At 38.7% G+C, this 20,789-nt stretch overlaps 1 protein-coding gene across 16 annotated transcripts in view; it reads right to left on the reverse strand.

The window, feature by feature from the left end:
* Positions 1-16,488: 16,488 nt before the first annotated feature.
* Positions 16,489-20,789, reverse strand: part of SANBR (SANT and BTB domain regulator of CSR) — a 54,372-nt gene continuing 50,071 nt past the window's right edge. For all 16 annotated transcript variants that reach the window (XM_070572627.1, XM_008526007.2, XM_070572632.1 and 13 more), the window contains one exon: positions 16,489-18,712. In XM_070572627.1, coding sequence (XP_070428728.1) covers positions 18,676-18,712 — 37 coding nt within the window. In that variant the 3' untranslated portion in view covers positions 16,489-18,675. The remainder of the gene's footprint in view (positions 18,713-20,789) is intronic.

Below are 20,789 nucleotides of genomic sequence, written 5' to 3' on the forward strand. Positions count from 1 at the left end.
AATGCTCTTGCTTGTCTATACCCCTGCTGGGAGGTAGAAGTCTCTGAAAGATGACAAATTAAGCTTGCTAAGGATGTTCCACAGTTGGCCTCCCGAGGGCTCACTCTTAGCAATCAGCCACAGCAGACCACACTCAGCCCTAGGGGGGCTGGGTTGGCATGATAACAGCATATCACAGTTCCAGAAACACCATTTCTCTCTTTCTCTCCAGTGAAGACCACTTCCCAGAAAGCAAGGCAGTTTTTTTGTTTTCTTTTTGTTTATATCAAGACACAGAAAGTCTTGCTATGCTTTTCTCCCAGGACATTCAGAGCTCCTTACTGTTTACCTTCTCTTCTAAGTAAGGCTTCCCTCTGTCAGTCTCTATCCTAGACTGTGTTATGAAAGAAAGGAAAAAAATCTGATCTTTGGCAGAGTACTTTTCTTTTTTTTTTTTTTTTTAAAGATTTTTTATTTTTTCCTTTTTCTCCCCAAAGCCCCCCGGTACATAGTTGTGTATTCTTCGTTGTGGGTTCTTCTAGTTGTGGCATGTGGGATGCTGCCTCAGCGTGGCTTGATGAGCAGTGCCATGTCCGCGCCCAGGATTCGAACCAACGAAACACTGGGCCGCCTGCAGCGGAGCGCGCGAACTTAACCACTCGGCCACGGGGCCAGCCCCTTGGCAGAGTACTTTTCTGGTGGGGCATGCTGGCGTGTTGAAAAAGAAGAGACGGGTGTGGAAAGACACTGAACTACTTGAAGTTTGGAAATTTGAGTCTGTCCTAACTTTTCAACCAACTCGTTGGTTTAATGACTTTAGCCTCCCTAGGCCTCAATTTTATTATCTGAAAAAAACAGGAGCGTCTTTAAGATCCTTTCTAGTTTCTTTAGAATTCTATAATTTTAATATTTAAAAAAAATGTTTTGTTGAGATATAATGAAATGTACCCATTTTAAGTGTACAGTACAAGTGTTTTGACAAATTTATACAACCAAGTTAGAGAACATTTCCATCACCTCAAAATGGAATTTTCATTTCCATCATAGTTCCCTCATGCCCTTTTCAGTTAATCCCCCTACCCCCATCCTCAGCCCTGGGCAACCACTGATCTGCTTTTTGTCACTATAGTTACAGTTTTGCCTAGTCTAGAATTTCATGTAATTGGAAAAGAAGGGTCCTCTGCTACTTATTTTCATACTCGAGCGATTTCACAAGTGAGAACGTAATGGTGACCCATGTAAGGATAGTATCTGAGCAGGGCACCAGGGATAACTCAGTGGAAGCAGATAATGGCAACCCATTGGGAGAACAGCATTGGAGAGGGTGGCGGGGCAGCTGGGTGGGGTCAGGAGATTGGCTCAGACAGGTGATTCAACAAATAAGTAAATGTATTTCAGATAATGGTAGCAGATTTCTCACTGACTGAGAAGGAAGACACAAAAACAAAGAGGCAGGAAGTTAGAATAAATCCTGCAGTATTAGACTGGATTTGTAATTATCAATGTGAATTAATTGTTCACAATATAGGTGGTAGTTATAGAAATAAATATAGAAGTAAAGATGTATAATTATACTTCCTAGCTCTGTCCACAGAAACAGAAACATCTCAATAGAAATGAGCATATCTAGGATCCAGATGTTGGTTTCTAAATACCACTCTCCTCTAAAAGGACCAGTGTTCCTTGATTAAACAGCTGATTCCAGAGAGGAGCAGGGAAAATACAAGTTGAGCTTGGAACCTCTTGTTGTGCCAGGACATACGGAAATGCTCTCAAAAGAAAGAAAAAATGATGGGGACATGTCAAGAGGACATAGGACCCAGCTTAAAGGGATTCCCACTGGCCACGTCTGGGATAATTTGAACATCAAACTAATGATATTTACACATCATAACCCATTGAATTAAATAGAATCCATGATATAAACAAATTAGTAAAATATGAAGAGAAGAGGCAGCCTTTTATTACAGTAGGATACAATTAGAAAAAACACCAGCTGGCAATTATAGTAATAATGGATTCAAGAAAGAAGGCTCAATGGATGCTAATACTAGTAGATAAAAATGGAATGAAGAACTAGATATTTGTATAATTTCAAAGTATTTCCACATAAAATACTTATTAGTTACAAAGATGAAAAGTAATTGCACAATGAAGAAAATTAGAAAATATCTTATTCAAGTGATTAAATTTAACAATACGAACAACACACAAATTGATATTGTATGCCACTCAATAAGTTATGAGGATTCATTGGACAAATACAAATTGAAGGATATTCTACAAAATGACTATGGCTTATAATCTTCAAAAAGGTAGGGGCTGGCCTGGTAGTATAGTGGTTGAGTTCGTGTCCTCTGCCTTGGCAGCCCAGAGTTCATGGGTTCAGATCACAGGCATGGACCTACACACCACTCATCAAGCCATGCTGTGGTGGCATCCCACATACAAAATACAGGAAGATTGGCACAGATGTCAGCTCAGAGCCAATCTTCCTCACCAAAAGAAAAAAGGTCAAGGGCATGAAACTCAAAGCCCCATAAACTGTCCCAGATTGAAAGACACTGGAGAGACATGACAATTGGTGCAAGACATAATCCTAGATTGGATCCATTATAGGTAATATAAAAGACAGAACTGGGACAATTCACAAACCTTGAATGTGGTCTCTGGGTATATATTGGAATTCTTTGTACTATTCTTGCAACTTTTCTCTAAGTTTGGAATTGTTTCAAAATAAGTAGTTTTTTAAAAAGATAATATATAAAGAACTTGCACAGCTCAACAACAAAAAATCAAACAACCTGATGAAAAAATGGGCAGGGGACATGAACAGACATTTCTCCAAAGAAGATATAAGGACGGTCAATAGATACATGAAAAGATGCTCATCATCACTAATCATCAGGGAAATGCAAATCAAAACTACACTAAGATATCACCTTACACCCGCTAGATTGGCAAAAACATCCAAAACCAAGAGCGACAAATGTTGGAGAGGTTGTGGAGAAAAAGGAACCCTCATACACTGTTGGTGGGAATGCAAACTGGTGCAGCCACTATGGAAAACAGTATGGAGATTTCTCAAAAAGTTAAAAATAGAAATAGCTTATGACCCAGCCATCCCACTACTGGGTATCTATCCTAAGAACCTGAAATCAGCAATTCCAAGAGTCCCATGCAGCCCTATGTTCATCGCAGCATTATTTGCAACAGCCAAGATGTGGAACCAACCTAAGTACCCAGCAACTGATGATTGGATAAAGAAGATATGGTATATATACACAATGGAATACTACTCAGCCACAAAAAGGACAAAATCGTCCCATTCACAACAACATGGATGGACCTTGAGGGTATTATGTTAAGCGAAATAAGCCAGACAGAAAGACGAACTCTGTATGACTCCACTCATAGGTGGAAGTTAACATATAGACAAGGAGAACTGATCTGTGGTTACCAGAGGGGGGTGGGGGGTGGGGGGAGGGCACAAAGGGTGAAGTGGTGTACCCACAACATGACTAACAATAATGTACAACTGAAATTTCACAAGGTTGTAAACTATCATAATCTTAATTAAAAAAATAAGATAAAGTCGGTGGTTTCAGAAATAACTTTTAAAAAATATATTTACTAGCCTTGACCAGAATTTATTAGAACTCTTTTGGATCTGTCAGGATGTATTTTCTTGCAAGTAACAGAAAATCCAACTCAACTCTGAACAATAAGAAAAATGCATTTTCTCATACAAATGTCCTGAGGTAGTTTAGCCAAAAGGTTAATTCACCACCCCAAGACTTTCATTAACTTGTTCCCCTCTTCCATTTCTCAGTAGCAGCTTTGCCCTCCCCTCTTGGTGCTTCTCATGATTGCAATCTGGTTCCAGCAGCTCCAAGCATAATGTTCTGACATTACAACGTCCAAAGTCTTGAAGGGGAAGAAGAGTGTATCCCTTACTCATGCCTATTTTTAAACATTTGGGAAAATTTCCCAGAAGCCCTACAACAGACTCTCTCTTACCTCTCATCCATAATCACATGCCCATTCTTAAGTGAATCACTGGTAAGGAGCTGAATCACCATTACTAACTTGGACTAATTAAAATTCATCTTCTGGGGCTAGTGAAAGGCCTGCTTCCCTTAAAAGCATTTAACACTTAATAGCTGAAGAAAATTGAAATTCTATTAGCAAAGAAGGTAGGAAATGGCTACTGGGTAAGCAACCAACATTATCTGCCACATAAAGCTTCTTGATTTAATTGAATCATCTTTAAAGATTTATTTAAATATCTCTATTTTCAAGTGTACAGGGAAGCTAAAAGAATATATGTTACATATAGGGGGTTTTACTATGAATTTACTTCACAACATTCAGGTATTTGATTTTTCTAAGTCCTAATCTAACCAATTCAAGCCTCCACTCACAGGTCCCTCATCCCTTTGATTTACATAGATCCTGGTGCTGGCTTCCCCTGACGTGTAGTTCATTTGTCTAGTCATTGGCCTTCTTCCCAACCTCAGCATCCACTGAGACGTATTCACATCTTTATCTGCTCACCAACTGTGTGGCCCAGTAGAGAGTAAGGTCTAGTTTGACGCGAGTGGAAAAGAAGGGTGATGAGATGAACAAAGGGTTTCTAGGGACAACCCTGCTCCTTCCCACATACACTGATTCTAAATGTTGAAAACAACCCCAATGTCTACATTGTTATGACTGTGTACACATTGTTTACTGAAGTGCCAAGCACTTTTCTTTGATTATACTTTCTTAGCTCTGGTTCTAGAGCATAACTAAAAGAATCTTCACTTCGTGTTTCTTCCCTATCGGGTCCCTTGTTTTTTGGGTAAGCACACCTTCCTTTTCCTTAATGGTGTATTACATCCACAAATAACTTCCTCAGGAAATATGAGTGGGAAGTAAACTTTCTAAGTCACTGACTGACTAAAGATCTCTTCGCTCTGCTCTCACACTTGATGGTTTAACCGGGTGCAGAAGTCTAGGTCCAATGCATTTCCTCCTGTCTTTGCATTGCTCCATTGCCCTCTACCTTCCAGCATTGCTCTTGAGAATACAATGTCATTTTAATTTCCTGTACTTTGAACATGGCTTGATTTTTTTTCTCTGTGGAAGTTTTTAGAATCTTCCCTTTATCCTTGGCATTGTAAATTTCACCATGACATATCTTGCTTTTTTGGTCATCATTTATTTTAATTTTTATTACAAAAAACACATAGAAGACAAATCAGAACCATAGTGAGTTATTAAACCCATTTTCTATACACAAATACTAAAATTCCAAAAGTAGAATATCATTAAACGTAAAACATTATAGCACTGTCCATATGTACACAGCACACACAGAGATCTGCCAGTGGTCAACTCTGAATCTCCTACACACCTGTTGTTGATACAAAAACCCTGCAATTGAGGGGCCAGCCCCGTGGCCAAGTGGCCACTGCAGCAGCCCAGGGTTTCGCCAGTTTGGATCCTTGGCATGGACATGGCACTGCTCATCAGGCCATGCTGAGGCAGCATCCCATATGCCACAACTAGAAGGACCCACAACTAAGAATATACAACTATGTACCGGAGGGCTTTGGGGAGAAAAAGGAAAAAAATAAAATCTTAAAACACAAAAAAACCCTGCAATTGAACTTCTACTCTTCAGTTCTCGTTTTCTTGATATATCAGGAACTTTAGAGATATGAAGAAATTGCATTAAAGTGAGTTTCTGCTAAGGGATTTCTGTGCTTTACTCTGAACAACTGTGCACTATACCATGGAAAACTTTTGAAGCCCATTTCTAGCTAAGATAGTGGAAGACTCTTCTAGTTCCTTTTTAGCCAATTTATTTTTTCCTAGCCAGTCATTTGAGGGCAAAGTACAAAAATAGTTCAGGAAACAAATCATATTTTTATATTGTTAAGTTCACTATAAAATGCCACTCAATTTTTAAAAATCACTAAAAGGACACTTTCTGCAGCAAAAAGCAAAGGCTAAGTTCAAGTTTGTGTTGTTTGACAAAGACAGTCGTACAACACATATGTCATATGTTCATTACAGCTTAAAGTGAAATATGTGCAGTTTAGGGAAAAACAACTATGCAATTGCTTGTTTCTCCTGTTTCCTTCCCAAACAAGGAGGAGAATCTCTTGCCATTTTACCTATTTCTTTCCTTTTTAAACCTTACTTTGTATTGTGAAAGCTTACTAATATATTTATATTCAAAATCTGTAAAGGCACTTTTCTCGACACAGTGACTCATCAGTGGTTTAGTTGAGTTCTTCTGCACACAATGAGTTGACTTCTAATAGGTAGCTGATGACTGCAGATGATGCACTATTAGAGGTCTCTTTCCTCCAGGCTTCTAGTATCTTGGATATTTCTGCTGCTGGGACTCAAGTCACAAAGAGTGTACACACAGCTGCTAACTGTGTACCCCATGGTATATCTTCATCTTGAACATGCTGTATAAACATATCCATAACCAAACTGATATTTTTGACATGAGATGGAAACCATTTCTTCAAATCCAATGGGCCTAAATGACCATCAGCCTCAGTATTGATGCCATAATAATATCAGGAGTATATGCAATGCTCACAAGTCCTTTTCTGCATTTTATCCACTTATCCATTACAAGCCACAGCTCTTTACTTATGATCTTATCATGTGTGCAAATCTATTGCTCATGGCAGCAGAGAAGACAGATGGCAATTATGTGTTCCCAAGTGTTATCACTTAGATCACCAAGTTTTTCACTGGTGTGAAATTCTGTTTCTGGACATCCTTGATTATTCCCCCCCATTCAATGTGCTGAGCATTTGGTGGACCCTTTCAATCTAGAAATCTCTGTTTCTTGCTTCTAGGATTTTTCTTGAACTATTTCATTGATAATTCATTGCCTTTTGATTTTCTCTTTCTGGAACTCCTATTAGTTCGATATTGAATATCCTGGGTTGAACCTCTATGTGAATAATCAAAAAGTCCCAATCATCATTTCCCCCCTACATTATCAGCTATTTTATTAATTTTATCTATTATTGCATTTTTTATTTCAGCATGTAAAGGATCTCCTTCTTACTCTTTTTTCCCCTCATGTTATCTTGTATTTATTTTATGGATGCAAATCTTCTTGAATTTTTCTGAGGACACTTACTAAAGTTACTATTTTTTCATTATTTTCTTTTGTTACCTGAATTAGCTTTTTCCTCTCAGGTCATTTTTCTCTATGTTTACCTTGGTCTTTCTCTGTCAGGTTGTTTCTTTTCAATGTTCCTTGGCTGTTTGCCACATTTAAGAATTACGCACGAGGGCGCCTGGCTAGAATTCTTGCACATAGGTGGGGGTATCCACTGGCATATTTTATTTTAGCGTGAATGACAATGATCTGGGCATAGTCCTACCAGACACCCCACTCCAAGTCTGCTCTTCTGTTTCTATTCCTCATTTCAGCCAGTGGCCCTTCCAAGAAACCTGAGATTATCCTCAACTTTTCCATGCACTCCCCACCCCCCATTTCCTAAGTCAACTTCCAAGTCTTGTTGATTTTACTTCTAAACATCTCTTGCTTCCTATTTTATCCTTACTCTAATCGTTTTATGTGTCGGCTTGGTAAGGTTATAGTACCCAGTAAATCTATAATGATTTCAAAATAAAAAGTTTTTTTTTTTTCAATATAGTTAAATGCTTTATTCACTCAAACAACTTTAGTGGTCTCTCTTCCCTTAATTCTTGCCACTCAACATTTTTGTCTCTGTCTCTCTCTCTATAAATATATCTCTATATATTTCTATATCCATATCTATATATATCTCCATAACCTCTATTTTTTTTTATTAATGTTATGATAGATTACAACCTTGTGAGATTTCAGTTGTACATTTTTGTTAGTCATGTTGTGGGTACATCACTTCCCCCTTTGTGCCCTCCCCCCACCCCCCCTTTTCCCTGGTAACCACCGATCAGATCTCCTTGTCAATATACTAACTGCCACCTATGAGTGGAGTCATATAGAGTTCATCTTTCTCTGACTGGCTTATTTCGCTTAACATAATACTCTCGAGGTCCATCCATGTGCTGTGAATGGGCCAATTTTGTCTTTTTTTATGGCTGAGGAGTATTCCATTGTGTATATATACCACATCTTCTTTATCCAATCATCAGTTTCTGGGCATGTAGGTTGGTTCCATGTCTTGGCTGTTGTAAATAATGCTGCGATGAACATAGGGGTGCAACGGACTCTTGGGATTTCTGATTTCAGGTTCTTAGGATAGATACCCAGTAATGGGATGGCTGGGTCATAGGGTATTTCAATTTTTAACTTTTTGAGAAATCTCCATACTGTTTTCCATAGTGGCTGCACCAGTTTGCATTCCCATCAACAGTGTATGAGGGTTCCTTTTTCTCCACAACCTCTCCAACATTTGTCGCTCTTGGTTTTGGATGTTTTTGCCAATCTAGCGGGTGTAAGGTGATATCTTAGTGTAGTTTTGATTTGCATTTCCCTGATGATTAGCGATGATGAACATCTTTTCATGTGTCTATTGGCCATATTCATATCTTCTTTGGAGAAATGTCTGTTCATGTCCTCTGCCCATTTTTTGATCGGGTTGTTTGTTTTTTTGTTGTTGAGCCGTGTGAGTTCTTTGTATATTATGGAGATTAACCCTTTGTCGGATAAGTGGCTTGTAAATATTTTTTCCCAATTAGTGGGCTGTTTTCTTGTTTCAATCCTGTTTTCCCTTGCCTTGAAGAAGCTCTTTAGTCTGATGAAGTCCCATTTGTTTATTCTGTCTATTGTTTCCCTCATTGAGGAGTTACAGTGTCTGAAAAGATTCTTTTGAAACTGATGTCAAAGAGTGTACTGCCTATATTCTCTTCCAGAAGACTGATTGTTTCAGGCCTAATCTTTAGGTCTTTGATCCATTTTGAGTTTATTTTGGTGTGTGGTGAAAAAGAATGGTCAATTTTCAATCTTTTACATGTGGCTGTCCAGTTTTCCCAGCACCATTTGTTAAAGAGACTTTCTTTTCTCCATTGTAGGCCCTCTGCTCCTTTGTTGAAGATTAGCTGTCCATAGATGTGTGGTTTTATCTCTGGGCTTTCAATTCTGTTCCATTGATCTGTGCACCTGTTTTTGTACCAGTACCATGCTGTTTTGATCACTGTAGCTTTGTAGTATGTTTTGAAATTGGGGATTGTGATTCTGCCGGCTTTGTTTTTCTTGCTCAGGATTGCTTTAGCAATTTGTGGTCTTTTGTTGCCCCATATGAATTTTAGGATTCTTTGTTCAATTTCTGTGAAGAATGTTCTTGGGATTCTGATTGGGATAGCATTGAATCTGTAGATTGCTATAGGTAGTATGGACATTTTAACTATGTTTATTCTTCCAATCCAAGTGCATGGAATGTCTTTCCATCTCTTTATGTCATCGTCAATTTTTTTCAAGAAAGTCTTGTAGTTTTCATTGTATAGATCCTTCACTTCCTTGGTTAAGTTTATCCCAAGGTATTTTATTCTTTTCATTGCGATTGTGAATAGGATTGAGTTCTTGAGTTCTTTTTCTGTTAGTTCATTGTTAGTGTATAGAAATGCTACTGATTTATGTATGTTGATTTTATACCCTGCTACTTTGCTGTGGTTGTTTATTATTTCTAATAGTTTTTCTATGGATTCTTTGGGGTTTTCTATATATAAGATCATGTCGTCTGCAAACAGCGAGAGTTTTACTTCTTCATTACCTATTTGGATTCCTTTTATTTCTTTTTCCTGCCAAATTGCTCTGGCCAACACCTCCAGTACTATGTTGAATAGGAGTGGTGAAAGTGGGCACCCTTGTCTTGTTCCTGTCCTCAGAGGGATGGCTTTCAATTTTTGTCCATTGAGTATGATGTTGGCTGTGGGTCTGTCATATATGGCCTTTATTATGTTGAGGTACTTTCCTTCTATACCCATTTTCTTGAGGGTTTTTATCATAAATGGGTGTTGGATCTTGTCGAATGCTTTCTCAGCATCTATTGAGATGATCATGTGGTTTTTGTTTTTCATTTTGTTGATGTAGTGTATCACGTTGATTGACTTGTGGATGTTGAACCATCCCTGTGTCCCTGGTATAAATCCCACTTGATCATGGTGTATAATATTTTTGATGTATTGCTGTATTCGGTTTGCCAAAATTTTGTTGAGGATTTTTGCATCTATGTTCATCAGTGATATCGCCTGTAGTTCTCCTTCTTTGTGTTGTCCTTGTCAGGTTTGGGGATCAGAGTGATGTTGGCTTCATAGAATGTGTTAGGGAGTACTCCATCTTTCTCAATTTTCTGGAACAGTTTGAGAAGAATAGGTATTAAGTCTTCTTTGAATGTTTGGTAGAATTCTCCAGAGAAGCCGTCTGGTCCTGGACTCTTGTTTTTGGGGAGGTTTTTGATTACCGTTTCTATTTCCTTACTTGTGATTGGTCTATTCAGATTCTCCATTTCTTCCTGATTCAGTTTGGGGAGATTGTAGGAGTCTAGGAATTTGTCCATTTCTTCCAGGTTGTTCAATTTGTTGGCATATAGTTTTTCATAGTATTCTCTTATGATCCCTTGTATTTCATTGGTATCTGTTGTGATTTCTCCTCTCTCATTCCTAATTTTATTTATTTGCGATTTCTCTCTTCTTTCTTGGTGAGTCTGGCTAAAGGTTTGTCGATTTTGTTAATTTTTTCGAAGAACCAACTCTTTGCTTCATTGATCCTTTCTATTGTCTTTTTTGTTTCAATGTCGTTTATTTCTGCTCTTATTTTTATTATTTCCCTCCTTCTACTGACTCTGGGCTTTGTTCTTCTTTTTCTAGTTCTGTTAGGTGTCGTTTGAGGTTGCTTATGTGAGCTTTTTCTTGTTTAGTGAGGTGAGCCTGTATTGCGATGAATTTCCCTCTTAGGACTGGTTTTGCTGCATCCCAAATGATTTGGTATGTCGTGCTCTCATTTTCATTTGTCTCCAGATAATATTTGATTTCTTCTTTAATTTCTTCAATGATCCATTGTTTGTTCAGAAGCGTGTTGTTTAGTCTCCACATTTTTGCACCCTTCTCTGCTTTTTTCTTGTAGTTGATTTCTAGTTTCATAGCGTTATGATCAGAAAAGATGCTTGATATTATTTCAACTCTCTTGTATTTATTGATGTTTGCTTTGTTTCCCAAAATATGGTCAATCCTTGAGAATGTTCCATGTGCACTTGAGAAGAATGTGTAACCTGCTGTTTTTGGATGGAGTGTTCTATATATATCTATTAAGTCCATCTGGTCTAATTTTTCATTTAATTCTATTATTTCCTTGTTGATTTTCTGTCTGGATGTTCTGTCCATTGGTGTTAATGGTGTGTTGAGGTCCCCTACTATTATTGTATTGTTGTTGATGTCTTCTTTAAGTTCTATTAAGAGTTGCTTTACCAATTTTGGTGCTCCTGTGTTGGGTGCGTATATATTTATAAGTGTTATGTCTTCTTGGTGGAGAGTCCCTTTTATCATTATATACTGTCCCTCTTTGTCTTTCTTTATCTATTTTGCTTTGAAGTCTACCTTGTCTGATATTAGTATAGCGACACCTGCTTTCTTTTGTTCATTATTAGCTTGGAGTATTGTTCTCCATCCCTTCACTCTGAGTCTGTGTTTGTCTTTGGGGCTGAGGTGTGTTTCCTGGAGGCAGCATATTGTTGGGTCTTGTTCTTTGATCCATCCTGCCACTCTGTGTCTTTTGATTGGGGAGTTCAATCCATTTACATTTAGAGTGATTATTGAGATGTGGAGGCCTACCACTACCATTTTATGTCTCGTTTTCCGGTTTTCTTCAATTTCCTTTGTTTTTCGTCCCATGGTTTAATGTGTTCTGATGAAGAGCTGCTACTCTCTGTTGTTGTCCTTCTACTTATCTCCTCTGCTCTTGGTTTTGTAGCCCCTTTCCTTTTTTTGATTTTTCAGGAATGAGGGTTTTCCTGAGGATTTCCTGAAGAGGAGGTTTTGTGGTAATGAACTCCCTTAACTTTTGTTTATCTGGGAAAGTTTTTATTTCTCCATCGTATTTGAAGGATATTTTCGCTGGGTAGAGAATTCTCGGCTGTAGGTTTTGGTCCTTCAGATTTTTGAATATATCATTCCACTCTCTTCTAGCCTGTAAAGTTTCTGCTGAGAAATCTGCTGATAGCCTGATGGGGGTTCCTTTGTAGGTTAGTTTCTTTTGCCTGGCTGTCCTTAGTATTTTCTCCTTGTCGTTGACTTTTGCTAGCTTCACGACTATATGCCGTGGGGTTGGTCTTCTTGCATTGATAAAGTTTGGAGATCTATTGGCTTCTGTCACCTGAAGATCCATCTCTCTCACCAGATTTGGGAAGTTCTCAGCCATTATTTCTTTGAATAGGCTTTCTGCTCCTTTCTCCTTCTCTTCTCCCTCTGGTATACCTATAATCCTTACGTTGCATCTCCTAATTGTGTCTGATAATTCTTGGAGAGTTTCTTCATTTCTTTTTAGTCTTACTTCTCTCTCTCCTCCTCTGCCTGCAGCATTTCTATATTGCCATCTTCCAAATTGCTAATTCTTTCCTCCATATTATTGGCCCTACTGTTCAGTGCATCTAGATTTTTTTTAATCTCCTCTACTGTGTTCTTCATTTCCAGTATTTCTGTTTGGTTCTTCTTTATTGTATCAAACTCTTTTGTGACATAGCTCCCGAACTCGTTGAGTTGTCTATCTGAATTCTCTCTTAATTCATTGAGTATTTTAATGATGGCTGTTTTGAAGTCATCATCATTTAGGTTATATATCTCATTTTCTTTGGGATTATTTTCTGTGTATTTGTTATTTTCCTTCTGTTCTGGAGATTTAATGTATTTTTTCATATTGCTTGATGTTGTTGATTTGTGCCTCCGCATAGAGATAGAGTTTAGTTGCTCCTTCCACTTGTTTCTGTGGCTGTGGTGGGGGAGCAGCTGTTTATACTGCACCAACCAGGAACTCTATCCGCAGTTGCTAACCAGGCCTGGGCCCCTCCTTGTAGTCACAGTGGTCCTTTGGATTCCCTCTTCTGCCGTGGGGGCCGTCACGGGGGGGCTTCAGGCTGCTGGTGCCTACTGTTGCAGCCCACCTAGACGTGCTCCCTCCTTGGGGTCTGCAACGGTGTTATGGGCTTTTCCAGCGGCCAGGGGTAGGATCACTTATATTTGCCGCTCCGTCACTGTCGGCACCCACAAAATCTCACTTGTCCACTATGGGTTGCAGCAGAGCTATTGGCATCTTCTACAGTCTGTGGTTAGCTCACCTAGCTATGCTACTTTTGTCCCGGGGTCTTCCAGCCTTGTGGTTGCCAGTTGGGTGCTCTCTACTAGTGCTGTGCAGAGGCTTTCGCTGAGGCTGCTGTGAGCCTGTAGGATTTCCCCCTAGGCTATGGAGCCGGGTTGCTGGAACTCCACCCAGCCCCAGTCCTGTTCCCCAGGAACTCGGGGAGCCCTTTGCCCTGTCTGGACGATAGCCGGAGATCCCAATTTCAGTGGTAGCTGGTCAGCTGCTGCCCTGCCTGATATTCTCCTCTCCGGGACCCTCCCAGTGTTGCGGATGCTGGGCATGGCCCCTCCGCTAATAGCAGACAGAGAGTTTTGTCTGCTGCCTGGGCGGAGCTTCCCCTCCGGGCTGCAGGGCTGACCTCTGGAGCGCCCACCAGCCCCAGTCCTCTCTGAGATCTCTGGCAATCCCTTACCCCATGGGGTGGGCAACGGCAGCCGGGGGTCACCTCGCCCTCTGGGATTCTCTCCGGGACTTTCCCGGAGTTGTGAATGCTGGGTGTAGCCCCTCCGCTAATGGCAGACAGAGAGTTTTGTCTGCTGCCTGGGCGGAACTCTGGAGCTTCCCCTCCGGGGCGCGGAGCCGGCCTCTGCAGCTTCACCCAGCCCCAGTCCTCTCTGAGATCTCCGGCAATCCCTTTCCCCACCGTGCAGGCAGTGGCAGCCGGGGGGCCTCCGTACCCTCAGTGATTCTCTCTGGGACCCTCCGGGCGCCGTGAACACCAGGTGGGATCTCCCCGCCAATGGCGGGGAGAGACTCTCCCCGCGGGCTCAGGTGTGCAACTCCAGAGTTTCCCCCTGCGTTTAGGAGTAATTGCGGGGGGTTTAGGTAGGGTTCTGGTCACCTGTTTCCACCGTCGCTCCTCTGTTGTGTGCTCGCTCCTGCCCTAGGTGTGCATTGATCCTCTGGGGGCGTCCGTTGGAAGAAAGCTGCTTGCAGGTACTAGGCTGTTCGGTCGGGGTCGGAGAGTTTTCACCTATCTCTACAACCTCCCGGAGGGAAGTCTGTCCGCCTTCCGATGTATAGTCACATGGGTCTCTCAGACGTCCAGAGATGCTGTCTGGATATCCTTTGTTAAGCGATGAGTGTCCAAATAATTGTAGACTCGAAGGGGGAGAGACAAAGAGGACTACTCACGGCGCCATCTTCCAACAGATACCCCAAAATAAAAAGTTTTTTAAAGTCAAAACTATGTATGAAGCCTAGCTTCTCCAACCCTATCCCCTCCACCTCATTTCCGCTCCCGGTAGATAACCAGTTTCATTATTTTTTGGTTCATCTCTTCTGTTTCTTTTTGCAAAAGTAAACAAATAAATGTATTCATTGTTGAACTAACACGGATATATTAAGTAAAATAGTCAATATACTCTTACAAAATAGAATCTATTAGATTCTTGATTCTATTTCTTTCTTGAACAAAAAAATCTTGCTCCATACATTTCTTGCTTCTCTGCTTAACAATATATCCATATCAACTCATAGAAATAATCTTCGTCCTTGTTCTTTTTAACGGCTGTTCAGTATTCCAATGCGCTGGTGTCCTATTCAACCAGTTTCCCGCTGATGGACATTTGAATTGTTTCCACATCATTGCCATTGTGTATAAATAATGCTACAATGAGTAATGTTATGTTTGTTTTGTTTTCTATTTGTCAAGTTGTACCTTCATAGTAATTTCCTAGAAGTGGCATTGCTGGGTCCAAGGATAAAAACTTAGGTATATTTGCTAGATAGTGCCAAATTTCCCTCCTTGAGGTAGTACCATTTTATTCTTTTGGATTTTTGTCATTTTGATAGGTGAGAATTGGTACTTCAGTATAGTTTTAATTTGCATTTCTCTTACAATGAATATGTTGAGCATATTCTCAGATTGGCTGATTTGACTGGAATGTAGTCAGCAAGAGGGAAAAAGAGGTCTGGGAGGCAACCATAGGCTAAGCTATGTAAGACTTTGTAAACCTGAGCAATGGAGGTTGGATATTATTCTAGGTTTGATGGGCTGCTACTGAGGTGTTAAGCAAGGGGGTGATGTGATCTGATTCACATTTCAAAATCACTATAGCTGCTTTGTGGATAACAGAAGTTGGAAAGGAAACTGGGGAATCACTTAGAAGGCTTTTGTAGCACTTCATTTAAAAGATGTTAATGACTTGGAGTGATGATAATGGAGATGGAGAAAAGCAAATGGATGTAGGAAATGTATGGGATTTGCTGATGAATTGGATGTGGGGAATGAAGGAAAGAGAGGAGAGTTAGCCTACTAGAACTGGACTGGCTAGGTGTCCCAGAGCCTTTTAACTGAGAGATTTGAAAAGGTGAGATTCATAATAGTCGCTCAATAAATAGCTGAAAGCTGGATGAACAATTAATTCCAAGTATTGGAGATGAAAGGTATTCTTTTGTTTTTATATTAAAATTTGCCTTTACAAACGATCTGAACAGATATTTCTCCAAAGAAGATATACAGATGACCAAAAGGCACAGGAAAAGATGTTCATCACTAATTATCAGGGCAATGCAAATCAAAACTACAATGAGATATCACCTCATGCCCTTCAGAATGGCTGTAATTAACAAGACAGGAAATAACAAGTGTTGGAGAGGATGTGGAAAAAAAGGAATTCTCATACATTGCTGGTGGGAGTGCAAACTGGTGCAGCCACTATGGAAAACAGTATGGAGAGTCCTTCAGAAGTTAAGAATAGAACCACCATATGATCCAGCTATCCCACTGCTGGGTATTTATCCAAAGAACACGAAAACACAAATGTGTAAAGATATATGCACCCTATGTTCAGTGCAGCATTATTCAAAATAGCCAAGACTTGGAAGCAACCTAGGTGCCATCAAGAGACGAATGGATACAGAAGATGTGGTATATACACACAATGGAATACTACTCAGCCATAAAAAAGGATGAAATCTTGACATTTGTGACAACATGGATGGACCTTGAGGGTATCATGCTAAGCAAAATAAGTCAGAGGGAGAAAGAAGAATACCGTATGATCTCACTCATGAATAGAAGATAAAAACAACAACAAACAAACACATAGACACAGAGATTGGATTAGTGGTTACCAGAGGGGAAGCTGGCAGGGGGAGGTGAAAGGGATGACTAGGCACATGTGTGTGGTGATGAACTGTAATTAGGCTTTGGGTGGTGAACATAATGTAATCTACACAGAATGGAAATATAATGATGTACACTTGAAATTTATTTAATGCTATAAACCAATGTTACTGCAATGAAAAATAAACAAATTTGCCTTCATCAAATTAGCATGATAGGGCTTCAGCCTCAGCTTCCAAAGCAATTAGCACATCTCACAATACCTGGCTGAGTTTCTGAAGTAGGAAAATAACACACAAAATGATACAACGGTGTGAAATCAGCACTGTTTACCAGATAATCTTTTCTGCAGTATTTTATCCCTTAAATGTTTTGTTGAATCTTTACCAGGATAATCTCATTTAAAATAACCTTTAGAAAAGTTTATAAAGTTTACCTTTTCCATGAAAACCTGCGATCCACCTAGACCTTTCTGAGAAAATGGAAAGTTCAGATCAGGGACTTTTCAAACAACTTTTGTCATTAACATTTATTTCAACTAAAGAAATGTGAATCCAGAATTAATGTAAGGTAAAACCTCAAAGTAGTTGGCAAAAGTAATGCTCTTAAGAGTTTGATTAATAAGTTTTTGGTACCTGTGCTACGTATTACAGACAGGCATTAACAAAACAAAAAGCACATTCTGCAGAGAATCAAATTCTGATAAATTCTGGTTTGTAAAAATGAATTCAGTGGTACAGTCCCCCCAAGGAGAAGCAATTCGCCTTGTTACCATCAGTCGAAAATCAAGAACATATTTTCCTCTTCTTTTCCCTCTTCTTACATCACAGCACTATATACATGTACAAATCTAAATCCTTTTAATCAGAGAATCTAATAAACTAAACAAGACTCTGATATTTAACAGGGCTTACCAATCATGTACTACACAACGTTTTCCTTTGAAAATAAAAATTTTATAATCTATTTCAAAAATATCAAACAATTCAAAAATACATAAACTGGAACAAAATTTCCAAACAAAAATTCAAAAACCTTAGCAAAGCCATACATATAACATCAAATAACATCTAGCTTCATTTATCAACTAAAACACTCAGTAAAAATAATGATTTCTGTACGTGTAAACAGAGTGTAACACTTGAACATTTCAGTAGGAACTGCTGTTCCATCACACATACCAAAGTTTGTCCTGTAAATAAATTGAAGAAATTTCAATTATAAGGCAAATGAAAACTAAAAATAGAAACAGCACGTCTTAAAGTTTTTTAGAGACCTACATATAAGTAATTTCCAAACACACAATTTTTTTATATGCTTATGGTTTGGAACAAATTTTCCCTGAGCACTCTTTCTGCTTGGTTAGAAAAATTAAAACATGATCTATAGAATAGAATTTTATTTTGATTTCTGTTGAATATCTGCAATTTTTCAGCCATCAAATGTATTTGGGAATCTTTCCTTCTAGATATCTCCAAATGGCTACAGAAATACGGTTGGGTTTTAGAGCCCTGAGAAGTGGACAGTGGTTGTCTCATACAACTGAAATGATTTACTATCCTAAAACTATCAATGGGTATTTTAACAAATTCAGAATGGCACAAGCATCACAGAAGAGGTAATAATCAGTAATTCCAGCTCAGATGACCAATAGATAGGCATTAAAAACTGAAAGAAAAAAAAAAGTTGGATTAACATTGTGCTTTCCATGAATAATGCTGAAAAAAATTAACCCTTCTGCCCAACACAGGAAATGCCTCACCCTGAAAGTTTATTTAATACAGTCTTGAGATCTGTCACTCCTTAATATTCATGCAAACTTACATCACTAGGAATTTCATCACACAAACTGCAGTTCTCACTGCTATCCCAAGATTTACAGCCCCAAAGAAACACTACAATCAGTGCACATGCATGGTACCACTACCCGCTGTGTTCCCCTAATTTTTTAAGGTCCTAAAAAATCTTAGCTACTTGAGAGTTTAGGCCTCTTCTCTTTTAAATAAATAAAGGATAACAAATATTAGGAGTTTTAACTATGCAACTTTGTAAATACTAATTTTTTACAATGCCTAGCATTACAATAAAGGAAAATTAGATTTAAGAAGTTTTGTATTTACAATTTAGATTTCATAAGACCTAACTACACATTTCCCTTAGCACTATGATTTATGTAGTTTTCGAGAATAATTAATAAATAACTTAAAACATTTAGAAGTCATCATTCTGAAGATCCTGAAGAAGTGAGCAATTTCAGATGTCCAGAGGTGTGTCTTCTGTCTTTTTAGTTGTATGTTAAGAGGCTTTATGCAGGACGCCCTGGACCAAAACGGCTTTTAGACCTAGATTTTTTAAACAGAAAAGAAGGTCAGAGGTGCTTCTAAAGTATAGGAAGTGGCTGCTGCTTTAGGTTACGTCTGATTGACAGTATCAAAGTTCAATGAAACCTCATGTAGCTCCATAATCCATTTTTTAAAGATTTTTATTTTTTTCCTTTTTCTCCCCAAAACCTCCCGGTACATAGTTATATATTCTTAGTTGTGGGTCCTTCTAGTTGTGGCATGTGGGACGCCACCTCAGCATGGGCTGATGAGTGGTGCCATGTCCACGCCCAGGATTCAAACTGGCAAAACTCTGGGCTGCCGCAGTGGAAAGCACGAACTTAACCACTCAGCCACGGGGCTGGCCCCTCCATAATCTACTTTTAAACACCCTTGTAGTGAGATGTATTTTGGAATACAGATTTTTTTTTTCATTTTTGGGAGACGATATGATACATATATTGTATATTATGGATCTGGAGCAGTGTACCATAATCAAACATATTAGTGCTCCTTCAGTGAAACACACAAACATTTACGTTAAGTGGGATAAATAAAAACTATAAATAAGCATCACAGTAGCTCAGGTTAGGTTTGAGTTGCCACAAATGTATTAAAAAACTCCTGGTTTTTTATAAAATTTCTGGAAGAAAATACAGGTAGTACACTCTTTGACATCAATCTTAAAAGGATCTTACTGAACACCATTATCTTCTCAGAAAAGGGAAATAAAAGAAAAGACAAACAAGTGGGGATTTATCAGACTAAGGAGCTTCTGCAAGGTAAAGGAAACCAGGATCAAAACAAAAAGACAACTCACCAACTGGGAGAAAATAATTGCAAACCATATATCCAACAAGGGGTTAATCTCCATTATATATAAAGAACTCACACAACTGAACAACAAAAAAACAAACAACCTGATCAAAAAATGGGCAGAGGATATGAACAGACATTTCTCCAAAGAAGATAAACAGATGGCCAATAGACACATGAAAAGATGTTCAACATCACTAATCATCAGAGAAATGCAAATCAAAATTACCCTAAGATACCACCTTATACCTGTTAAAATGGCTATAATCACTAAGATAGAAAATAACAAATGTTGGAGAGGATGTGGAGAAGAGGGAACTCTCATTCACTGGTGGTGGGAATGCAAACTGGTGCAGCCACTATGGAAAAGAGTATGGAGATTTCTCAAAAAACTAAAAATAGAAATACCATATGACCCAGCTATCCCCATTACTGGGTATCTATCCAAAGAACATGAAATCAACAATTCAAAATGACTTATGCACCCCTATGTTCACTGCAGCATTATTCACAATAGCTAAGACATAGAAGCAACCGAAGTGACCATTGACCGAAGAATGGATAAAGAAGATGTGGTATATATATATACAATGGAATACTACTCAGCCATAGAAAAGACAAAATCGTCCCATTCACAACCACATGGATGGACTTGGAGGGTATTATGTTAAGTGAAATAAGACAGACAGAAAAAGACAAACACCAGATGATTTTACTCATATGTGGAAGATAAACAAACACTCGGACAAAGAGAACAGTTCAGTGGTTGCCAGCAAAGGGGGCTGGGGGGTGGGTGCAAGGGGTCAAGGGGAGCACATACATGGTGAGGGACAAGTAATAACATACAACTGAAATTTCACAACGTTGTAAACTATTATGGACTCAATAAAAATAATAAAAAAGTCTGGTTTTTTGAGCTTTCTGGATTTCAGAATTGCAGATAAGGCATTTGGATCTGTGCTATTAGTGATCAAATCTCAGTAACTGTTACTCTTTAAAAGAAAATTTGTGATGTAAAATGGCACAGTACCCCAAATTAGATTTTATTAAGAAAAATAAAACAAGGAATGAGAAAAACTTCAATGGTTTATATAAAGTAAGAATATATAACCTATAAACAGTATAAAAATTCTGCTAATTCACAGTAGCACTATAGCTTATATTTTTATCAGTAGCTGGCTCAGAACAGAGCTGATTCAATAAACAGAAAACTTAAAGAAAACTATATTTCATTAAATTTTGCGCTTATAACCCTTTAACTTTTAAGTTAAAATCTGGTTCT

The sequence above is a fragment of the Equus przewalskii genome, chromosome 14 (genome assembly GCF_037783145.1).
Source record: "Equus przewalskii isolate Varuska chromosome 14, EquPr2, whole genome shotgun sequence".
In the NCBI taxonomy this organism is placed as follows: Eukaryota; Metazoa; Chordata; class Mammalia; order Perissodactyla; family Equidae; genus Equus; species Equus przewalskii.